Source organism: Phocoena phocoena, chromosome 4 (assembly GCF_963924675.1).
Source record: "Phocoena phocoena chromosome 4, mPhoPho1.1, whole genome shotgun sequence".
Taxonomy (NCBI): domain Eukaryota; kingdom Metazoa; phylum Chordata; class Mammalia; order Artiodactyla; family Phocoenidae; genus Phocoena; species Phocoena phocoena.
This window is the reverse complement of record NC_089222.1, coordinates 18792765-18816853: the sequence shown is the minus strand read 5'-3', so window position 1 is coordinate 18816853 and position 24089 is coordinate 18792765. Positions and strand designations below refer to the sequence as shown.

Below are 24089 nucleotides of genomic sequence, written 5' to 3'. Positions count from 1 at the left end.
TAGTAACTGTTCTAGGAGGAGGCTGGAGGTGTAGAATCCATTACTAAAGATATTACAGTAGTCTTAGCGTTAGGGACTAAGACCTTAAATTAGAAGCAGTTGGATATATTGAAAAGTATCACAGACTTGCTTCCTAGTGGCAAATCCATTTATTTCTGAGAAGAATTACAGTGTTGAGCTGGCCTAATTGTTCCTTGTCTGGCTTCAGGGCAAGGAGTTATGATCAATGAATGAGAACAAAAAAGAGAGATTTATATTCAACACAAGGGAAATTTTTCTAACAAGGAAGGCTATTTAATGATGGAACAGGCTGCTTGACAAGGTAGTGAGTTTCCTGTCACTGAAGGCATTCAAGCAGATAATGGATTTATGTGTTGGTGATGCCATGGATGGAATTCCTGTATTAAATGGGAGGATGGACTAGGAAACCTCTAAGGCTTTTTTCAAACTTAAGAGCTCCATAAAGTAGAACCATAGCTAATACATCAGTATCAAATACATTTTTCCAATATGGAAAAAAAAGATCTATGTATGCTTACAAACAGAGAGCAAGGAGGCAATAAAGAGAGGGAGATTGGGATTGCTAGAGAAAGGGAGATTATACGTCATTTAGTAGTTATATTACCTTTGCAATTTTTCCCATTTCATAAATGTCTGCTTTCTGATCTTCAATATCCATGAAAGCAGTTTCAATTCTGCTTAGAGTCTGTTCATGATTACTGCAGGCATCGGGGAGTCCTTCAGGGAAGTAGAACCGTGGAATGTTTATGGATAATGTTGCATTCACAACATTATTCACATGAGGAACAGGGGAGAGAGGTCGGGCACTACTTGCAAAGGTGGCTGGAGGTGGAAGTGGTGTTCCAGGTTTCTTTTCTGGTTTATTTTGAATCTGGAAAGAAAATATGATCATGAGACACAAATATTCTAAACAGTATATATTACTGGAAAGTCCTCACCAGTAAGAGGAAGCTGGGTATAGATACAAGAAACCACAATTAGAAGCAGTACAGATGAAGAGCTCACTCAACCATGGACAGGGGTAAGCATGCTCTGAGGGAATGCTTACCTACACTGAATCAATCAGTACATTACTCATCTGTCAATACTAGAGTCTACATAGATTTGTGCTTAAAAAATCCTACAGTACATTTTCCCACCAGTGATGAGCAAGACATTTAAGAGCAAGGTCAGTTGACATATTAAGGACCTTAAGGTGAATTCTCAGTCTGTTGGACCTGGATTAGTAAATTCTTCTTGAAGACTGTTCTTGGTGTTTCTATGCATTTCTACCTGTCCTTCAGTAAGCAAACAGAATGAGTTCTTTTTAAATATATAGATCTAAAATGTATTGTGGGGGCTGTCCTTCTACCTTCTTCCCTAGTTTGACTTTATCTAGGTAAAATCACTGCTAGTCCCTGATGCAAAGAAAGTCTTTGTTAAGAAAATTAAAGCATTTTAGTTTTAGAATGTCTTCTACCAGGCTGACTGACTTGCCACCAGAGGCATGCTATTTTTTGAGATACACAATTCTCTCATTTTTAGTATACTCTAATAGACAAGGATCATGGTCATTAATTTCACCACAGCCAAACTCTCTTTACAGTTTATTAATTCTTTAATAGTTTATATCATTCCTTTTTCCAAAAAGGATTTGATGTGGTGTACCATAAACAGACATAGAAAGGACAGTATTTAAAGGTTGGGGGGCAACAGGGAGACTAAGAGTAACCATGATTTAGGGAAAGGGGAGGGGAGGTACACTAATATTCAGGTAGAAGTTTATTTTAGCAATGAAGACTAAATTTAGTTCTGAGATTCATAATAGAAAAAGCAAAAAAGATTCCATGAAGATTTTCAGAGTTTAATTTCTATTCTTAATTTTGACCAAATTATCTGTCAAGGCTCATGAGCATGGCATTATTAAATGCTACGTAAAGTATGAAAGATGGACATGACTGTTGACTAGCTAAATTTATTTTAAATTCACTGTGAACACAAAATATTACTCGAGTGTTCTTCCTTAAATTATATCCTAACGCCATTCCTAAAGTCTGAACAATGATTTATCAGTATGAAGTAGATCTGGACATATTCCCTTTTGACATATGGACTTATAACATGATTTTTAAATTCAGGGTAAAAATTTTAGCTACCTTTGAAAAGCATAAGTATTATAGGAAGACAGGCTTCATTCATATAAATATGTGATAAATATGATTTAATCTCCTACTTTTATTAAACACGGCCCATTTCTCATGTTAATATCTGACATTAATACAGAGTGGAATCTGCTCATATATTAATACTGTTGGGGATACGAAGGCCAGTTGGTCACACCAAGCCTTTGCTGCAGTATCAGGATATCACTCATATAAAGCAATAGTCAAGGAAGACATTGCAGAGGGAAGTGATGCCAATGAAATATGAAAAACTTAACAAAAATCAGTGATGGCTTACTAGCTCTGTGACCTCAGGAAAGTTACTTAACCTTTTAGAATTTCAGTAATAAAACAGATTAATTTCCTTTAATCCTTACAGATTAATTTCCTTTAATCCTCACAACAACCTTCTTCTTGGAAGGTTGTTGTGAGGATTAAAGGAAATTACAGGATGTAACATAGGGAAGAGGCTCAAAACTGTGCTGGGCAGAGATATGTCTTATTTAAGAAAATGAGTCACAAGGCCAAAGGATGGGATTCTCAAAAGATTAAACACAGGGCTTCCCTGGTGGCGCAGTGGTTGAGAGTCCGCCTGCCGATGCAGGGGACACGGGTTCGTGCCCCGGTCCGGGAAGATTCCACATGCCGCGGAGCAGCTAGGCCCGTGAGCCATGGCCACTGAGCCTGCGCATCCGGAGCCTGTGCTCCGCAACAGGAGAGGCCACAACAGTGAGAGGCCCGTGTACCGCAAAAAAAAAAAAAAAAAAAAAAAGATTAAACATAACTTGGCATGGTCCTTCAGATTCAATACTAAATAAAATAATCACTTACACTTGTAAGGCAATTTAAAGTTTACAAACTACTTTTGATTTAACAAACTGATAATCTCTTCTAAGTAAACAATTGTCTCTGCCTTAGTGCTAAATCTGCAATTATTATTACATAGTCCTATGAGTCAATAACAGTAGAAACTTCTTAAATTTCTAAAATAAAGCATATAATTCTTCAGGGGCTTTACTTAGGTCACTTGTATTAGTGTCATTTCCTTTCTATTACTCTATGCTGAAAGAGATTTGTGAGACTACAAATATACAGTCACCAAAATTCTTTTTTGTTTCTCAAAAATGTTTCCCATGGTGTGACATCCAGGGTAGTTATGGATAACTTCAGGGCAATTATAACGATAGGATTGAGACCACTGGTGCCACTGGGAATGAAACTCAATATTCTAGTGAACACACAATACTGGAGAAGGTTTAGAGCAAGCCCTTCAGTGTTAACTCTACACTTTTGCTTTGACAGAAATAAGTGACATTCAGAAGAAACCCTGGCTATTTGTCAAAGTTTTAATTTGAATGGGAAAATATTCAATTATATAATAGTCTACTTTGCTTTCCTCAGTGTACTTTAACACAGAGCAGTTCACTAATAGGGAAGTATTTACTAATTCACTGTTTAAGTCCATATTTAATAAAACTGATGTTAATACTTAAAGGGAAGATAAAAAGAATGCATTTACTTTGAACTTTTCAGGTGTATTGATTTACTTTCCACTGGGTTCAATAGGAGACATATAATTTAAGTCTTAAAGTAGTTTAATAAAACTGACGCTTTACAACATTATAGAATAAAACAGTAATATAAAGTTCGTCAGATTTACCAAGTTTAGCATCTGCCCACTTTAAATAAAACTATTTCATTCAAATCTAGGAACAGCATTAAAACAGAATTAGCTGTGTAAAGTATCTCAATTCTCCATTACAGTCTTTCCCTATACAGTATCATTTAGATATTCATTCTGAACAGTACCCTTATGTTACTGTAGCATTTCCAATATTTGACCATTTTTGACCTATTTTTAAAAACGCAATTTCATATCATTCACTCAAATAATTTGAAATTACTTTAGGTCAGAATAACTACAAAACTATGGTTTCTTGCTGGATTCTGGATGTCCATCATTGATATGGCCCTTGATCTGTATTGTATTCAGTGCTAGGTAACTTGTTTGATGAGACACTGGCTCTACAGTTGTAAGCAAATAAGCACAATCTCTGCAAGCAGCCACTGCAGGCAGAAATGACTCAACCTCACAGCTGAGGGAAGACATTCTTTCACAACCCAGGAGTAACTGCCATCCTTTGCTCCCTACACACAGTATATCACACACACACAACTGCCTATATGTATAAAAATAGTTCTTTCAAAAAAAAAAAAAACTATCAGGATCAATATTCTTTTTTAAAAAAGATTCATTACAGATATATGTATGTTAATACAAATTAAGTCTACTGAATCAAAGTACAAACAAGGATTTTAACATGGAAATTCTAACTTCTCAAAGATATTTCTATGAAAAATTCTAAAATATTTGTTAAGCTGTATTTAATTGTCTCTAAAACTGGATTCCCTCTCTACAAGAGAAAAATGTGAGTACTGTACTTCAGGTCCAGAAGGTCTATTTTTAAACCTGTTGGAATCTCTCTACAAATAGCTTTCTGGAAATAGCTGAATAGAGGACACAGATTAATTCCTTGATCTAATATCAAGTGAGCTGTAAAATTATTTGTAAGTTAGTTCACTGGGTGGTTTTATTAGTAATAAAAATATTTTAAAAGAAACACCCAAGTTTCAAACCTGTGTCTGCTGAAATGACTTCAGCCGCTTCTTAAACCGTGACGGGAGAACAAAATCACAGCCCCTTGCCAGGAAAGCTAACTCTCCCCTTAAGTCCGGGTCCCTTCGTAGAGATGTTTCCTTGATCATCATCTTTGAAAAGTGGATGTTTACTTATCAAACTGTCCAGCACACTTCTGAAGATAGTCAGACTTAATAAGTTGTCAATCTCGTCAGGTAGAAAGGTATTTTTTTTCTTCTTATCTCCCAAAGAAATTAAGTTCAAGCATTGTGCTCTCCCAGCCTCCAGGGACCACAATCCATGCTTGTACTGACATGCAGCTGCTTCCCAAATACAGCCTGTGGCTCCCAAGACCTGCTCATAATTTTCAAGTAAGAAACACGGGCTGCAATGGGCCTGTTGCTCCTCGTAGGTAGCTTTAAGACAAACTGACCTGCCCATGTGGAGAATACAGAGCCTTCTGGGAAAGGAAGCACCCACTACTCTGAGCACCAAAGTTAGAAACATTACAGCTGGACCTAAAAATAGTGACTTCTCAGATAATGCTAACTTCTTAAACTCAGAGTACATGAGGTGTCAAGCCACATAAAACAGTTTCTCCTCAAGCTAGGAGAGAACATGTAGAGCATTTTTGATTTTGCTATTTAATATTTTATGAAAAAAAGAACATGCTGCACTTCAAATTTGAAACTATTATTTTAAGAATAATTTAAAAACATTCTTATTTGAAGGGAAGCAAATGTCTAAAACCTTCTAGATATAACCAGTCAAAATATGGAGAAAAACACTATCATCCTCAAACAGGAATATACAGAGATTTGTTAGTCTCAGATTTTAAAATCAAATCTTTTTTCTTTTTTTTTTTGGTCAGTTTGCAGAAGACTATCTAGTGATCAAGCATACTTTTTTGAAGTGATTATGACTCTGGATACATTTGAAAATTTACTGTCAAAGCACTGGTTAGTTAAGAAAGAAGAATGATGGAATGCCAAAAGAAAGCAGATTTAGATACACAGAAGTGAATGAAATTTGGTTATAATAAAGGTACAAAAGATGATCAAATAGCAATGACATAATACATCTTGAATTTGTGAGACTCGTTTTTCTTAAGCTTTCAAGAAATCTCAGATTTAAAAAAAATTCTATTATTTTATCATATATTGAATAGCTGCCTCATAGTTATTTACAAGCAAATCTTCAAGTATTATCTCATGTTTAATATTTAGAATTCAATATTTATTTTCAGTCATCCATATTATTCAATCCATACTGATTTTCTACTTCTAGAAAATATAAACCAAATATTACCAAATAAACCCCAAAACCAAAAACAGCTTACAATTCTCTTCTGCCGAACCTTTGTCTAATTTACTGGGAATTAAATTCTTTGGTTTTCCATTGTTTCCTGCAACTTAAGTTTTTTTTCTCGATTTTAAGACATTCTGGTAACACTTTATAACATGTATATTGGGCTTATATGCCTAAACCTGTAGTTTTCAAATTTCTTTTTAAGCTGTAGAATTCTCCACTCATACAAAATCTTACCTGAAAGCTCTCAATATATACTATGATTGAAAGAGGATTACATTGAAACCACTGGTCTAATGCTTCAACCTGGGCCTTTCCTTTGTCTCCCCAATTTTCTCTCATTCAGGTTAACTCTTTGAGCTAGGTGGCTTTCCCTACACTCTTGTCTATAACGCTCTAATTCCTCCTTCATTATTTACCTCCAAATTAAAACATTAAAAAAGTCTGTTATGAACGCAGCTGGGTTTTTAGACTTGTGATTTAATGCTTTTTCACTTTAGCCACACCTTAGTTGTATTTCTCCCCTTCCTACAACAACCCATGGATTCAGGGGTGTGACTTTTCATCCCCTTCCTGAGAATACTCCTTCTCCTCAAATTATACACACTTTAACCATCCTTCGAAATTCAATTCAAATTTTACCTATTTCATGAAGGATTATCTATTTAAGTCCCCTTATTGCAATTCTCTTAATAAAATATTGTAGAGTCTTTCTTGAATGACTTCCACTTAACTTATTCTCTGGACGAACCAATGCTCTCCATTTTACCTATAGGAGAACCACCAATGCCCAGGACTACTGGTTCATGGCTAATAGTTTAGTTTCTGTTATGCTCTCATGTTTCTTATCTCAGTAGTTGAGTTCTATGCTTACTAAGAGTTGGTTGTATTTGTCCCCATCTGTTTAAACTGGTTGTACTTTTTACAGTAATAATTCAATTCAATTACATAAACTAATGAAATATGAATGTGGAAAAAAGAGAGTTGATATTTCTAAAACTAAAACCCTAAGTTGAATATTTTATAAAGACTCAGTAAAGGCAAAAAACTACTAAAATTTTTCTGCTGTAAAATTAGTTATCGGTGAGATAAAGGAGAAAAATCATTAAAATCTAGAAGGTAACTACATTCAAATTGCTTCACTACTGACTTAAGTTTCTGGAAATCAGTTAACAAATATACTGAGTGTGATTTACTACAAAAAGATGTCATGAAACTTCAATTTCCAATTATGACACTCATTTCCAAAGAAAAGGCTTGGCTCTACATTAAAAGATCTGAATAATTAATGTTCCAAGTTAAAATAAAATGTTTAAGATACACATTTTACAGAATACATGGATAGAGTTTACAATTCCCTATTGAGTAACTATCCATCCCAATCATGTTCAGGTAAAAGGGCTTCTACTGCAATATTTTATAATCTGGCAATATTTTCCAATAGTGTCTAAACTTTTCAGGGTAAGGCCAATTGTAAAGTCATTCAATCACTCAACAAATATATTTCTGACACTTATTATGTGCAGTTACTTTGCTGGGTGCTGAGGATACGAAGAAGATAAGAAGTGATCCCTTTTTTTCTTCATCGCACCTAGCACAATGTTGGTTTAGAGCAAAGGACAGCAAATACTTTCATTTACTTCTTATAAATCTCTGGAGTTTCAAAGTCAGAACAGTGGTTAAGAGGCTGTCCTGCTACCCCTCTTAAGCAGGAAGAAGACATTTCTCCATGTCCTTTGATGGTGAAATAAGCTCTAAGTTTTTATTTATCCAATGGCTTTCCAAAAAATTCACAGGGAGAAAGGCCAGGTCCCCTAAAGGGGGTTAGGAAAGAACTGGTCTGTGGCAGTGAGTTATTGATGGAGAAAGACTATTATGAAGTTTGTTTATTTGCTTTTTACATATTTACTTGTGTCTGTATGGAAGTATACCTGCTTGGTTCAAGAAAGAGTCTAAGAATGTGAGTTAGTTTCAAGAAGTATATGATAACTGAAACATAGCAGCAAAGAACATGGCTTTTAGAGTGACCTCTTCTTTACTGGAAAAAGATCAAACAAGGAATTTCACTATTGACATAAACACGGCCTATGATCTGCTCTCTTCTCTCTTTACTTCAGTCACAGAGAAAGTGGTACAATCCTTGGGGCTGGGGGCTGGAAGGGAAAAGCTGTTTCTAGGTGAGGTTTTCCAGGGAGGAACTAAACAGAATGAGGAAGAATAGAAAACTATAAACATATAGTTTATAAATTCAATTTGCAAAGATGGAAGGTTTGTCAGTTATAATGGAAAGAGTCGAATGTAAGGGTCTTCCCAATGTCCTTCTGGAATAAACCATGCGATACTCTCTCCTGCCCTCTGCAGCATACATGAAGTCCATCCTAACGAGACAGCTAGCCAATAGTAGGTGTTTCCTGCACAGCAACCTGCATCTCTTTTTGGCCTGCAGATCATTCATGCACATACACTGCCTGCAGACAGAGGATGTCCTGTCTGGACCATGGGCCCAACCTGGTCTTCAGGGCAACTGTGTTAAGACAGCTTGACTAGAGGATGGAAAAGACTGGTGCTCTCTTGCTGTGGGAATGACTGGGATATATCAGTTGTTACCTTAAGATCCAGCTGCCTTGACTGGGGTTCCTTTCTTGTGTTACCATTCCGTATATGTTCCCCCTGAGCAAACATGCTTGAGCAAGAAGGATAACCTTTCTCAAAGAGAACCAGCTCAGTGGTGGATTCCAGGGTTACAGGGTTTTACAGGTTCCCTGGCAGGGGTACATACGAGAGACTGGCCTCTCCGAAATGACTAAAAACTATAGAACTGTTTTAAGGATAGCCTCCAATATATCAAGCAAGAAAAGATATTCCCTTATCATGTCCTGAAATGACCTACAGAACTGAGGCGTGAGTCCAGAAAGAGCCTATACCCTAAAGGAAGGTGACAGTGGGAAGGAGATAGAAGGATAAAACTGTGTGTGACACCCAACATATTGTTTTTGTAGGATTCAGTCTTTGAAGTTTAGTTTGGAACTCAGAATGGATTTTCTAGAGCTTTCCAAATCCTCTCATAACTCCCTGCCCTTCCCCCTCTGAAAATGAAGACAGTGGTGATATACAATATTAATTCACTCTCTTCAGAAAGCATCAGCTCTATGGGATGTTTTAAGGAAAAAATGGGTTGATTACACAGGATAGAGAAAATTTTGAACATTTGCTGAAGACATGAATCACTTATTTTGACTTGTATAAAACTGCTAAACAGTTAATGTTGTATCGATATATGCAATGTGTTGTCCTAAAATAAGTCTAGCCTTTATTTTATAAACTAACATGTAAAGTCATACCAGCCTCAGGTGACAATGACTTTGGAGACTGAGATAATAGCACTGATCAAGACCACAGAGTTAAGAAGACCTGTTGGGATAAACAAGGCAGCAAAACTGTGAACATTTGAGTGAGTGATAGAAACACGTAGCATAGCAAGCCTGGGAAATCAGCTCAGCTGTGAGGACCTGTGTTGAGGTGAGAAGAATCAGGTCCAGAAAGACATGAGAGTCACTCTGAAGTGACATCAAAAGATTTTGCTCATAAGATGCTACAGGGAAAAAAAAGTTACATATGAAAGAGGAAGTTACGCTACATCAAGAGGGTACTTCTGATTTTAAAAAGGAAGCTGGCTGTTTTGAAAAAAAAAGCTAAATCAGAAGCCTTTTTCTGTCTACACAAAAATTTGTACATGAATGTTCAGAGCAGTGTTATTCACAGTAGCCAAAAAGTAGAAACAACTGAAATGTCCATCAGTTGATTAATGGATAAACAAAATGTGGTATATTCATACAATGGGATATTATTTAACCATAAAAAGGAATGAAGTACTGATACATGCTACATGATAAATCTTTAAAGCATTATGCTAAGTGAAAGAAGCCAGACACAAAAGACCACATACGGTATGATTCTGTTTACATGAAATGTCCAGAACAGGCAAATCTATGGAGACAGAAGAAAGATTAGTGATTGCCAGGGGTTGGAGGGAGGGGGGAATGGGGAGTGACTGCTAATGAATACAGATTTTTTTGTGGGATGATGAAAACGTCCTGGAGTTGGTGCTGATGGTTACAAAATCTTGTTGAATATACTAAAATCTATTGAATTATGCACTTTTTGTGTGTGTGATTGTATTTTATTGATGTAGAAACATAAAGTGATACAATGAACACTATAGGGCATATAGTTTAACTGAGGTACAGTTGATGTACAATATTATATAAGTAACGGGTATCAAATATAGTGATTCTGAATTAGGCACTTTAAAAAGGGTGAATTTTGTACTATTACATCTCAACTTAAAAAAGCCTTTCTCATCTTGGCTCTAACTGGCAGAGCAGTTAAAAAAGCTAATAATAACTTGGAATCATAGACTTTATTTAAAATATCATTGTAAATAAGCTTTAATAGAGGAAATTGATTATAAGCTAATTATTCTTAATGCTAAATTTTTATATCCTCCTTTATGCTCCAACTTGGTGTTTTCTCATTGTCTAATTAATAGCTTACTTTGTGTCACGAATGTTATTTTACTTTTAGTAATGCAACACTGGAGTGGGGGAAGGAGGCTGGTGGTTGATGTTGGTGGTGATCCATGGTTTCTTTGCTCCTCTAGCCTTAACCTCATTGGTTGTAGCAAAACAGGAGGACATCTAATTAAGCATTTTTGTGTCTTGCTTCAACTCCTCCAAATGACAGGAACACATTCCATAGGAAAAAGAACCCATAAATCTAATATTTTTAACTCTCAGTGTTCCTAATACTTAGGGGTAGATGCTCTTCTACGATCTGGGGCAGGCAGAGATAATTAAGAACCTAAAATTATTACATATTATAATTCTTGGATAACTGGAATTTCTGGTTCATAGAGTTCTGTACTTCTTAGTCTGCCTTTCTTCTTCCTTCAGTAATTACTTCAAGTAGAGACTGTTCATTATGGAGCATAAGAATTCAATTTTGGCCTAAAAACATGTTAGACAACTCAAGTTCGAAGGAATATAGGGTTTCCAATCCACCGACACTGCCATGTTGAATATCAGTGAATGCATGGTGACACTACTATAAAATCAGTTGCCCCAATGTCTTTGTTGGAGGTTTACATGTGTGTGATGTCTCAGGATTTTGGGTGAGGGATGAATTAAGAGATGTCAAAAAAGAAAGCTGATATATGACAAACCCACAGCCAACATCGCTGTCAATGGTGAAAAACAGAAACCATTTCCACTAAGATCAGAACAAGACAAGGATGCCCACTCTCACCACTATTATTCAACACAGTTTTGGAAGTATTAGCCACAGCAATCAGAGAAGAAAAAGAAATAAAAGGAATCCAAATGGGAAAAGAAGAGTAAAGCTGTCAGTGTTTGCAGATGACATGATATGTATAGAGAATCCTAAAGATGCTACCAGAAAACTACTAGAGCTAATCAATGAATTTCATAAGTAGCAGGATACAAAATTAATGCACAGAAATCTCTTGCATTCCTATACACTAATGATGAAAAATCTGAAAGAGAAATTAAGGAAACACCCCCATTTACCACTGCAACAAAAAGAATAAAATACCTAGAAATAAACCTCCCTAAGGAGGTAAAAAACCTGTACTCAGAAAACTGTAAGACACTGATGACAGAAATCAAAGATGACACAGACGGATGGAGAGATATACCATGTTCCTGGATTGGAAGAATCAATATTGTGAAAATGGCTATACTATCCAAAGCCATCTACAGATTCAGTGCAATCCCTATCAAACTACCAATGGCATTTTCCACAGAACTAGAACAAAAAACTTCGCAATTTGTATGGAAACACAAAAGACCCCAAATAGCCAAAGCAATCTTGAGAACAAAAAATGGAGCTGGAGGAATCAGGCTCCCTGACTTCAGACTATACTACAAAGCTACAGTAATCAAGACAGTATGGTACTGGCACAAAAACAGAAATACAGATCAATGGAACAGGATAGAAAGCTCAGAGATAAACCCACGCACATATGGTCACCTTAATTTTGGTAAAGGAGGCAAGAATATACAATGGAGAAAAGATAGCCTCTTCAATAAGTGGTGTTGGGAAAACTGGACAGCTACATGTAAAAGGATGAAATTAGAACACTCCCTAACACCATACACAAAAATAAACTCAAAATGGATTAAAGACCTAAATGTAAGGCCAGACACTATAAAACTCTTAGAGGAAAACATAGGCAGAACACTCTATGACATAAATCACAACAAGATCCTTTCTAACCCACCTCCTAGAGAAATGGAAATATAAAAATAAACAAATGGGACCTAATGAAACGTAAAAGCTTTTGCACAGCAAAGGAAACCATAAGCAAGATGAAAAGACAACCCTCAGAATGGGAGAAAGTATTTGCAAATAAAGCAACTGAGAAAGGATTAATCTCCAAAATTTACAAGCAGCTCAGGCAGCTAAATATCAAAAAACAAACAACCCAATCCAAAAATGGGCAGAAGACCTAAATAGACATTTTGCCAAAGAAGATATACAGATTGCCAACAGACACATGAAAGAATGCTCAACATCACTTATCGTTACAGAAATGCAAATCAAAACTACAATGAGGTATCACCTCACACCAGTCAGAGTAGCCATCAACAAAAAATAAATGCCGGAGAGGGTGTAGAGAAAAGGGAACCCTCTTGCACTGCTGGTGGGAATGTAAATTGATACAGCCACTACGGAGAACAGTATGGAGGTCCCTTAAAAAACTAACAATTGAACTACCATACAACCCAGCAATCCCACTACTGGGCATATACCCTGAGAAAACCGTAATTCAAAAAGTCATGTGAGAAGCAAGAAAACTACAATCCTGCGTCCTGTGGAACAAAACCCATATTCACAGAAAGACAGACAAGATGAAAAGGCAGAGGGCTATGTACCAGATGAAGGAAAAAGATAAAACCCCAGATAAACAACTGAATAAAGTGGAGATAGGCAACCTTCCAGAAAAAGAATTCAGAATAATGATAGTGAAGATGATACAGGACCTCGGAAAAAGAATGGAGGCAAAGATTGAGGGATGCAAGAAATGTTTAACAAAGACCTAGAAGACTTAAAGGACAAACACCTAGAAGAATTAAAGAACAAACAAACAGAGATGAACAATACAATAACTGAAATGAAAACTACACTAGAAGGAATCAATAGCAGAATAACTGAGGCAGAAGAACGGATAACTGACCTGGAAGACAGAATGGTGGAATTCACTGCCATGGAACAGAATAAAGTAAAAAGAATAAAAAGAAATGAAGACAGCCTAAGAGACCAGAGACAATATTTGAAGAAATTATAGTCAAAAACTTCCCTAACATGGGAAAAGAAATAGCCACCCAAGTCCAGGGAGTGCAGAGAGTCCCAGGCAGGATAAACCCAAGGAGAAACTTGCCAAGACACACAGTAATCAAACTGACAACAATTAAAGACAAAGAAAAATTATTAAAAGCAACAAGGGAAAAATAACATACAAGGGAACTCCCATAAGGTTAACAGCTGATTTCTCAGCAGAAACTCTACAAGCCAGAAGGGAGTGGCATGATGTATTTAAAGAGATGAAAGGGAAGAACCTACAACCAAGATACTCTACCCGGCAAGGATCTCATTCAGATATAATGGAGAAATCAAAAGCTTTAGACAAGCAAAAGCTAAGAGAATTCAGCACCACCAAACCAGCTCTACAACAAATGCTAAAGGAATTTCTCTAAGTGGGAAACACAAGAGAAGAAAAGGACCTACAAAAACAAACCCATAACAATTAAGAAAATGGTAATAGGTACATACATATTGATAATTATCTTAAACGGGAATGGATTAAATGCTCTGACCAAAAGACACAGGCTCGCTGAATGGATACAAAAACAAGATCCATATATATGCTGTCTACAAGAGACCCACTTCAGACTTAGGGACACAAACAGACTGAAAGTGAGGGGATGGAAAAAGATATGCCACACAAATGGAAATCAAAAGAAAGCTGGAGTAGCAATACTCATATCAGATAAAATAGACTTTAAAATAATGTTACAAAAGACAAGGAAGGACACTACATAATGATCAAGGGATCAATCCAAGAAAAAGATATAACAATTATAAATATATATGCACCCAACAAAGGAGCACCTTGATACATAAGGCAATTGCTAACAGCTATAAAAGAGAAAATTGACAGTAACACAAAAATAGTGGGGGACTTTAACACCTCACTTACACCAATGGAGAGATCATCCAAACAGAAAATTAATAAGGAAACACAAGCTTTAAATGACAAAATAAACCAGATAGATTTAATTGATATTTATAGGACATTCGATCCAAAAACAGCATATTACACTTTCTTCTCAAGTGCACGCAGAACATTCTCCAGGATAGATCACATCTTGGGTCACAAATCAAGCCACAGTAAATTTAAGAAAATTGAAATCATATCAAGTATCTTTTCTGACTATGATGCTATGTGATTAGAAATTGGTTACAGGGAAAAAAACATAAAAAAACACAAACACATGGAGGCTAAATGATGCGCTACTAAATAGCCAAGAGATCACTGAAGAAATCGAAGAGGAAATCAAACAATACTTAGAGACAAATGACAATGAAAACACGATGATTCAAAACCTATGGGATGCAGCAAAAGCAGTTCTAAGAGGGAAATTTATAGCAATACAATCCTACCTCAAGAAACAAGAAAAATCTCAAATAAACAATGTAACATCACACCTAAAGGAACTAGAGAAAGAAGAACAAACAAAACCCAAAGTTATCAGAAGGAAAGAAATCATAAAGATCAGAGCAAAAATAAATGAAATAGAAACAAAGAAAACAATAGCAAAGATCAATAAAACTAAAAGCTGGGGAGGGAGGGAGACGCAAAAGGGAAGAGATATGGGAACATATGTATATGTATAACTGATTCACTTTGTTATAAAGCAGAAACTAACACTCGATTGTAAAGCAATTATGCTCCAATAAAGATGTAAAAATAAATAAAACTAAAAGCTGGTTCTTTGAGAAGATAAACAAAATTGAGAAGCCATTAGCCAGACTCATCAGGAGGGAGAGAACTCAAATCAAGAAAATCAGAAGTGAAAAAGGAGAAGTTACAACAGACACCGCAGAAATACAAAGCATCCTAAGAGACTACTACAAGCAACTCTATGCCAATAAAATGGACAACCTGGACAAAATGGATAAATTCTTAGAAATGTATATAACCTTCCAAGACTGAAACAGGAAGAAACAGAAAATAGGAACCAACCAATCACAAGTAATGAAATTGAAACTGTGATTAAAAATCTTCCAACAAACAAAAGTCCAGGTCCAGATGGCTTCACAGGTGAATTCTATCAACCATCTAGAGAACAGCTAACACCCATCCTTCTCAAACTCTACCAAAAAACTGCAGAGGAAGGAACACTCCCAAACTCATCTACAAGGCCACCATCACCCTGATACCAAAACCAGACAAAGATACTACAAAAAAAGAAAATTACAGTCCAATATCACTGATGAATACAGATGCAAAAATCCTCAACAAAATACTCGCAAACAGAATCCAACAATGCATTATAAGGATCATACACCATGATCAAGTGAGATTTACCCCAAGGATGCAAGGATTCTTCAATATCCTCAAAATCAATGTGATACACCATATTAACAAATTGAAGAAGAAAAACCATAAGACCATCTCAATAGATGCAGAAAAAGCTTTTGACAAAATTCAACACCAATTTATGATAAAAACTCCCCAGAAAGTGGGCATAGAGGGAACCTACCTCAACATAATAAAGGCCATATACGACAAACCCACAGCAAACATCATTCTTAATGGGAAAAACTGAAAGCATTTCTTCTAAAATCAGGAACAAGACAAGGATGTCCACTCTCACCACTATTCTTCAACATAGTTTTGCAAGTCCTAGCCACGGCAATCAGAGAAGAAAAATAAATAAAAGGAATAAAAATTGGAAAAGAAGAAGTAAAACTGTCTCTGTTTGCAGATGTTATGATACTATACATAGAGAAGCCTAAAGATGCTACCAGAAAACTACTAGAGCTAATCAATGAAATTTGGTAAAGTTGCAGGATACAAAATTAATGCATAGAAATCTCTTGCTTTCCTATACGCTAATCATGAAAAATCTGAAAGAGAAATTAAGGAAACACTCCCACTTACCATTGCAACAAAAAGAATAAAATACCTAGGGAGACAAAAGACCTGTATACAGAAAACTATAAGACACTGATCCAAGAAATTAAAGATGATAAAAACAGATGGAGAGATATACCATGTTCTTGCATTGGAAAAATCAATATTGTGAAATGACTATATTACCCAAAGCCATCTACAGATTCAATGCAATCCCTATCAAATTACCAATGTCTTTTTTACAGAACTAGAACAAAAAAAATCTTAAAATTTGTATGGAGACACAAAAGACCCCGAATAGCCAAAGCAGTCTCGAGGGAAAAAAATGCACCTGGAGGAATCAGACTCCCTGACTTCAGACTACACTACAAAGCTACAGTAATCAAGACAGTACGGTACTGGCACACAAAAAGAAATATAGATCAATGGAACAGGATAGAAAGCCCAGAGATAAACCCACGCACCTGTGGTCTACTAATCTATGACAAAGAAGGCAAGGATATACAATGGAGAAAAGACAGTCTCTTCTATAAGTGGTGCTGGGAAAACTGGAAAGCTACGTTAAGAGAATGAAATTAGAACACTCCCTAAGACCATACACAAAAATAAACTCAAAATGGATTAGAGACCTAAATGTAAGACTGGACAGTATAAAACTCTTAGAGGAAAACATAGGAAAAGAAAAAAAAAAGTCACGTACCATAATGTTCACTGCAGCTCTATTTACAATAGCCCGGACATGGAAGCAACCTAGGTGTCCATCAACAGATGAATGGATAAAGATGATGTGCCACATATATACAATGGAATACTACTCAGCCATATAAAGAAACGAAATTGAGTTATTTGTAGTGAGGTGGATGGACCTAGAGTCTGTCATACAGAGTGAAGTAAGTCAGAAAGAGAAAAACAAATACTGTATGCTGACACATACATATGGAATCTGAATCTAAAAAAAAAAAAAGGTTATGAAGAACCTAGGGGCAGGACAGGAATAAAGACATAGAGAATGGACTTGAGGACACGGGGAGGGGGAAGGGTAAGCTGGGACGAAGTGAGAGAGTGGCATGGACATATATACACTACCAAATGTAAAATAGATAGCTAGTGGGAAGCAGCCACATAGCACAGCTCAGTGCTTTGTGACCACCTAGAGGGGTGGATAGGGAGGGTGGGAGGGAGACGCAAGAGGGAGGAGATATGAGGATGTATGTATAGCTGATTCACTTTGTTATAAAGCAGAAACTAACACACCATTGTAAAGCAATTATACTCCAATAAAGATGTAAAAAAAAAAAAAGAGAGAAGGCTAGAATTGATGGTCAAGGACCCTAGGGCTGAGCATTATGTTGCAAATGTACTGATGGAGCTGTGTCTTTTGGATGTCAAAGTGCCTTTTGGATGCCTGGTTTTAAAGAGGGCAGAATTGTTGTATGTTTATCTGCTGACAGAATGATCAAAGGGAAAAAACTGATGACTGCAGGGGAGAAAAGGGTCAATCACTGGAGGAGTGTCCCTGGGTTGATGGGAGAGGAGGGGATCTAGAGCACAAGTATAGAGGATGGCCTTAGAAAGGTGCCCGGACTGTATATGCACAGCAACAGAAGGGAAGGGAAAGTATATAGGTACTGATATGGCTAGGTGGGTGGCTACAGGTCTCCTCGTATTGCTTCAGTTTTCTCAGTAAAATAGGAACCAAAGTAATTCGCTGAGGGCAAGGATGGAAGAGGAGATGTTAGAGGACAGAGAAGAAACTACGAAAGAGTCATTTGCAGAGCGGGAAAGTGAGGGAATAGGGAAATGTAGTAGGACTGCCAGAGTGCTAAAGGTGCACTGTATGTTGGCAGTCATAAATTTAACACAAGACCACTCAGTATGGTTGTGTGATATTCTCCAGTCAAGGTCAGCTGCACAAATAAAAGCCCAGAGTAGACAGAAACACATTTAACATGAGTTGGAGTTTTCCCAGATGAGTACCACAAAATGAAGGCAAGGCATGGAAACAGAGTACATTCAGAGAGTGATTTTAATGATGAACTATGACAGTGGTTCTCAAACAAGATCATGTATGAGAATCACCTAAAGGGCTTGTTAAAGCACAGGTTGCTGGGCCTCAACCTCAGAGTTTTAATTTAGTAGGCCTGGGCTGGGGCCTGAGGATATGCATTTCTATCCAGCTCCCAGGTGATGCTAATGCTGTTAGTTGGGAACCATACTTTTAAAGCCACTGACATAAACAAAGGACTAGAGAATGAGTAGCTAAAGAAGGGCAGAGGACAAGCTCACTGGAGGAGAGATCAAAGAACTGAGAAGCATGTACTGAATGCTTCATCTACTGAAAACTCACAAGAATGTTAGCAAGTAGTATTGGAAAGTGTCATACAGCCAGGAATTAAAATCTTCAGGAAATAAGGGAAGGGACCTGGGGGTGGTAGATGACTAAAATCAAGGAGGGGTAGTGGGTGGCAAGTCTGATGACATTAGCTCAAAGTTGAGGGAGGGTAGTTTCAGAGAGGTGGGAAAAAGAATAGCCTGGAAGCTGCAATGAAATGTAAGAACATTTACTGCTCCCTCTAGATCCAGTGAGACAGGGGGTGGAGTGGGAAAGAAAAGTGCCATCATTTCACATGGCTATAGTACTCTTAGGGAGAAACAGGTTTCAGTTAGAACAAGAAGGTAAAGGGAATGTTTAGAAAAGAGTTTGATGACCTAGGACATTTTGCCAGTGGATGATCAAGAGGGCATGGTGAAAGGATTTCAGGGCTGGGCTCAGAAAAGGGGATGTACAAGAGTAGGGTGAGGAGGAAAGTGATGATCTGGATTCCTAGATTTCCCTGGTGACTAATGTAAACAGGGATGAAGGGCATATCAGATTAGTCCTGATGGTCTTAAGGCAGAAATGGTGAGGGGAACCGAGGAGCAATCTGAGCTCTGGGAGCTCCTTTTCACTCCTGTTCTGGAGGCTGTAGGGGGGGCTATACTTAGCAGAAGTACCTGGATATCTGGGTCTCGCATTTTACTTCTAGAGGAACATGCATAATTGGGAGCATATTTACCCCTCCCCATTTTTTTGTGTACATACAGACATATCAATAACAAAAAGAGATCACATTGGTACATCTGTTTTGCAATTTATATTTTTATCTATTTATTGTGACCATTTTTCTACATTAGTACATACATATCATATTCTTTTGAATACAGGTGGGGACATATCTGAGATAAGTGATGTTGATTAATTAGAATGGATGGAGATGCAAAAGGACCTGATCTCAGAAGACATTAAAGGTGGAGGAGGAACACTGGCTGAACTCATTCTGCAAATTTATATTTGTCCCTGGCCAGATCCCTTTTTACTTTTATTAATCTACATGGTGGTTAATGAAGTAGAAGGGAGAATGGTTTCCTATTTGAGTGTTTTGATTTCTAGTCAAACATTTCCAGCACTGAACTCAAGAAACCGTCAGCACCTATAAAGCTGGGGGAGAAGAAACATTTTCCCTCAATGACATGGCTGGTTCATCTTAATGAAGGCATGGATACAAACCTAGAAAGTAAAAAGAGAAATGCTCCAGAAGAAACTTTTAATAAGGTTCCAAAAGTGTGCTTTGATACAATTTTATTTATTTACATAATTATTCTGCATTTAAATATATATGAAATTATAGAATATAATATCTAAACTTTGAAAAAACCGTAATGTTAGATCATTAACCTAGGAAGGCCCATTATTGCCGCTGGAATGGTATCTCAGACACATATTCCTGATCAGGGTCAGAAAAAACAAAGTGAGTGCTAGTAATAAGTGTAAATCCTTCCCACCTTAAAAGATTACTCTGACCCTCTTGGGCATCCAAAAACAAACAAACAAAAACAAACAATTGTACTGAAATTAAGTGTCCAGAAAAGTTCTTTTCCAACCTAAATCCATGGGGATGAAGATAGGACTTCTGAGAATGGGGAAAAGGAATTTTCAAGATTTAAACAAACAGCTTGTATATGGAGGTACTACACTAGGGCTTGAGGGTGCAATGGTTAATAAGGGAGCACCCTCTCCTCAAAATGCCTACAGTCTATAATCAAGAAATTTCCATCCTGCGATAAGGTAAAATGATCTACACTTTTAATGGGGTTCTCCCCTCTTGCCAGGGAAGGTGATGGCATTTTCCCCAGAACACCATAGGTTTTTAGGTGTTAAAATCTAGAGGAATTAAGAGGCCAGAGGTCTGGGTGATATATTTGAGTCTTGCTGAGGCACCACCCTCAAGTCCTAGAAGGGAACCTTATGTCAGGTCCTTTTGCATGCATCCTTGAGAAGCCAAGGGCCGGGAAAGAGATGGCCTTCAGGCAAGAGGGCAGAGTTTCCATTTGAGAAGGAGGCAAAGCAGACAAGCAAAAATCCTTCATCTGATTATTCATTCACTTTTTTGTTTATTCATTCAATAAATACTTATTTAACGCTACCATTTGCTAAATAAAGGCCAATAGAGGATAGTGGCTCAGGCAAAGAAACTTGAGAGGAATTCATAAATCTCTCTGCATGTGCTTACATTTTTAATAGGGGTATGTTTGGGAGCCGGAGATTACAATTTTGGAGTCTGAAGTGGTTAAAGAGAAGATAAGGTACGAATTAGGTTGTGAGATAGAATGTCTGCTTAAAGTCTGACTTAAAAACTGCAGAAAAATGATGGGAGATGGGTCCCACCCATTTAACCCTTTACTTTATTAGTATGAATTCTACTAACTTGGAAATTGAAATAATATAAGCACAGCAGCCTGATATTTCCCTTTATACTCTCTTGGAAGGGGAGTTCTGTTAAGCCCATTTCGTTTGCCCTTGATCATCGAGATTAGACTACCAGAGAGCCTGGGTTTGAGAGAAACAATGGATTTATGATCTATCCATCTAGCCTCCCTTATTGGCTTCTCCTGGGACCAAAGGCTTATATTTGTAAGATAGATGGAGAAGACTAAGGTACATTTTGATGTCTTGGAACAGTATGGAAATGGTCTAAGCCAATGTGAGAAATAAACCTCTACCCTTAGTATCATTAACACTGTAATAACACCAACATTTAGGACCTTAAGTAAATTAATTGGATAAGAGTAGGGTATCCACATCCAAATGCTATTTCCTCCAGAGAAACTTCCTTGAATTCCACAAGCTGGGATCTCTCTCTCCATCCTCTGAACTCTGTAGCACTTCACTTATCTCTCTCATGGAATCCATTCTTTCTACTTTGCATCACAGTAAATAGCTCATCTCTCCTACTAGACTGTGAGCTCCACAAAGCTTACGATGTCTGATTTATCTTTATCCCCAACTGTGTGCTGTACACAGTACATGCTTAAGCTATTTAGAAACTATCTTTTTAAAAGCATTTTAAAGCATTTTAGCAACCTCCGTTTTGCATACCGATAATGTATTAACTATGTTGAAATAAACTTCTAGGCTCAAGATGGAGCTGCTTCTGCCATGTCATCAAACCAAAACTTGGATAACTTATGTGTCCCTGTAAATGGTCCACTTGACCAAAAATGTTGTATATTCAGTCAGCTAATCCCCAAATGCCAAGCCAACTGTGGGCCTTCTCACCCCAAACAAGGTTGACTATGGGGCCCCAGCCAATCAGATATTTGCCTCTTCCTTTTTCTTCATTTTTTATCCTATAAAAGCTTCTTGCCTTCCACTCCATTTTGCCACTCTCCAAAAGGAGATTCTACTTCATGAAGTGTTAAATAAAGTCTGTTTGATCACCTAAGTTGTCTTCTTTAATCATTTTTTAACAACTATGAATGATCTTTACCACATTATTAAGATAGATCCAGCTAAAGTTCACACCTGGCAATACTCTGATAATAGTTTTACTCTTTAATCTTGAAATTAATAGTTTTTTTAAAAAAATTAAACATTAAAATTTTAATTTGTACTTTCTAGTAATTCAGACAGGTTTCCCCCTCAATTAGTGAAATTTGTATGGTTTCACTAGATTTAAATATTATAGTATAGCTTAAAAAAAAATCTTCCTCTTTCATTGAAGAATTCTTCCCCCTGCCCTCCACTCTTTCCATTGAGACAAGCAGTAATGGAAATTTCCCCCTGGCTTTGTTTTTACTAAAATTAAGTAAAAGTAAATAATTTTCAGGGGAGGCAAGGGTTTATTATTTTAACCTGTGAATAATAGCCAACAGGTTATTGCCCCATAAGGCTAAAAACAGACCAGAAACAAATGTAATACCATCTGCTGGAGGTAATAAAACATGGAATTAAAATATCATTTATTACGTGAACTTCCAAAGCAGTACAATTTTTCTCAGTGTTTAAAAAATTTTTTAATGTCCCATGTCAAAACATGTCCTAAGTAATTCACCCATTTGTTATTATGAAACCCTTTGAAACCTCAGCCACACCTCCTTTCTCTCCTCTACAAGCTGTTCTTCTTATTTTTAAATTGAAGTATTGTTGATTTACAATATTATATTAGTTTCAGGTGTACAACATAGTGATTTGGTATTTTTATAGATTATACTCCACTTAGTTATTATAAAATATTGGCTACATTCCCGATGCTGTACAATATATCCTTGTAGCTTCTTTATTTTCTCCTTAGTAGTTTGTACCTCTTAACCCCCTTCCCCTATCTTGCTCTATCTCCCACCCCTCCACCCACTGGTAACCACTAGTTTGTTCTCTGTATCTGTGAGTCTGTTTCGTTATATTCATTCATTTGCTTTAATTTTTTAGATTCTACATATAAGTGAAAACATACTGTTCTCTTCTGTTTAACTCATTTCAGACCCATCTGAATAACATCTCAGCTATTCTAGGACCTACAGGATTGTTTCCTGTCACTTAGAGTCTTTGTGAAAAATGTACGTACACAGGCAAACACTCATTTGTTGACCAATGATATAGATAACTTGACACAGTGAGAGAGTTCATGAGCAAAGAAAAGGAAAAAAGAACAGGCAATAAGACAGGGGATGAAAAGGAATCTGTTTTGCCACATAGCACAGGGAGTTCAGCTCGGTGCTTTGTGACCACCTAGAGGGGTGGGATAGGGAAGGTGGGAGGGAGATGCGAGAGAGAGGGGATATGTGGCTATATGTGTATGTATAGCTGATTCACTTTTTTATACAGCAGAAACGAACACAACATTGTAAAGCAATTATACTCCAATAAAGATGTTAAAAAAAAAAGGAATCTATCTTAAGTGGAAAAGTCAGAGATAGGTAGTGACTGGAGAGGAAAGGGGAGGAAGCTGTGTAGATCAGAACCCATGATGAAGGATTCTGAAACTGCGCTTACTCACTTTTCTGTTTCTACTGGTACACTGTTTTACTGCCATCCATCATTGGTAGTTTTTGCTATTGATATTTAATGATGTTTCCAAGATTTCCAATGTCTTTAACAAAATATCACACTGAACCTTATCAAAAGTCTGTTTTGCTGATCTACTATGAAATAATACCTAGACTAAGAATTAGCAAACATTTTCTGTAAACGGCCAGATTGTAAATATATTAGGCTTTAAGGTCTCTGTTGTAACTACTCAGCTTAGTAGGCAAAGCACAAGAGCAGTCATAGACCATATGTAAGTGAAGGACTTTAGCTGTGTTCCAATAAAACTATTTACAAACACAGGTGGCAGGTCCCATTTGGTCCATGGGCCACAGGTTGCTGACCCCTGATTTAGACCAATATCCTCTTTATCAATCTCTCAACATCCTCCTAGTATTTTCTATTTGACTCCCTCTCCCA

At 36.9% G+C, this 24089-nt stretch overlaps 1 protein-coding gene across 2 annotated transcripts in view; it reads right to left on the bottom strand.

The window, feature by feature from the left end:
• Positions 1 to 24089, bottom strand: part of PPP2R3A (protein phosphatase 2 regulatory subunit B''alpha) — a 165253-nt gene that overhangs the window by 134772 nt on the left and 6392 nt on the right. The window contains exons 1-2 of one of the 2 annotated variants that reach the window (XM_065876146.1): positions 4800 to 5221; positions 626 to 892 (exon numbers count right to left, since the gene is read on the bottom strand). In XM_065876146.1, the coding sequence (XP_065732218.1) occupies positions 626 to 892; positions 4800 to 4931 (399 nt within the window). In that variant the 5' untranslated portion in view covers positions 4932 to 5221. Of the gene's footprint in view, positions 1 to 625; positions 893 to 4799; positions 5222 to 24089 lie in introns of those variants that run through there. The other variant, XM_065876145.1, reaches the window with a different exon arrangement.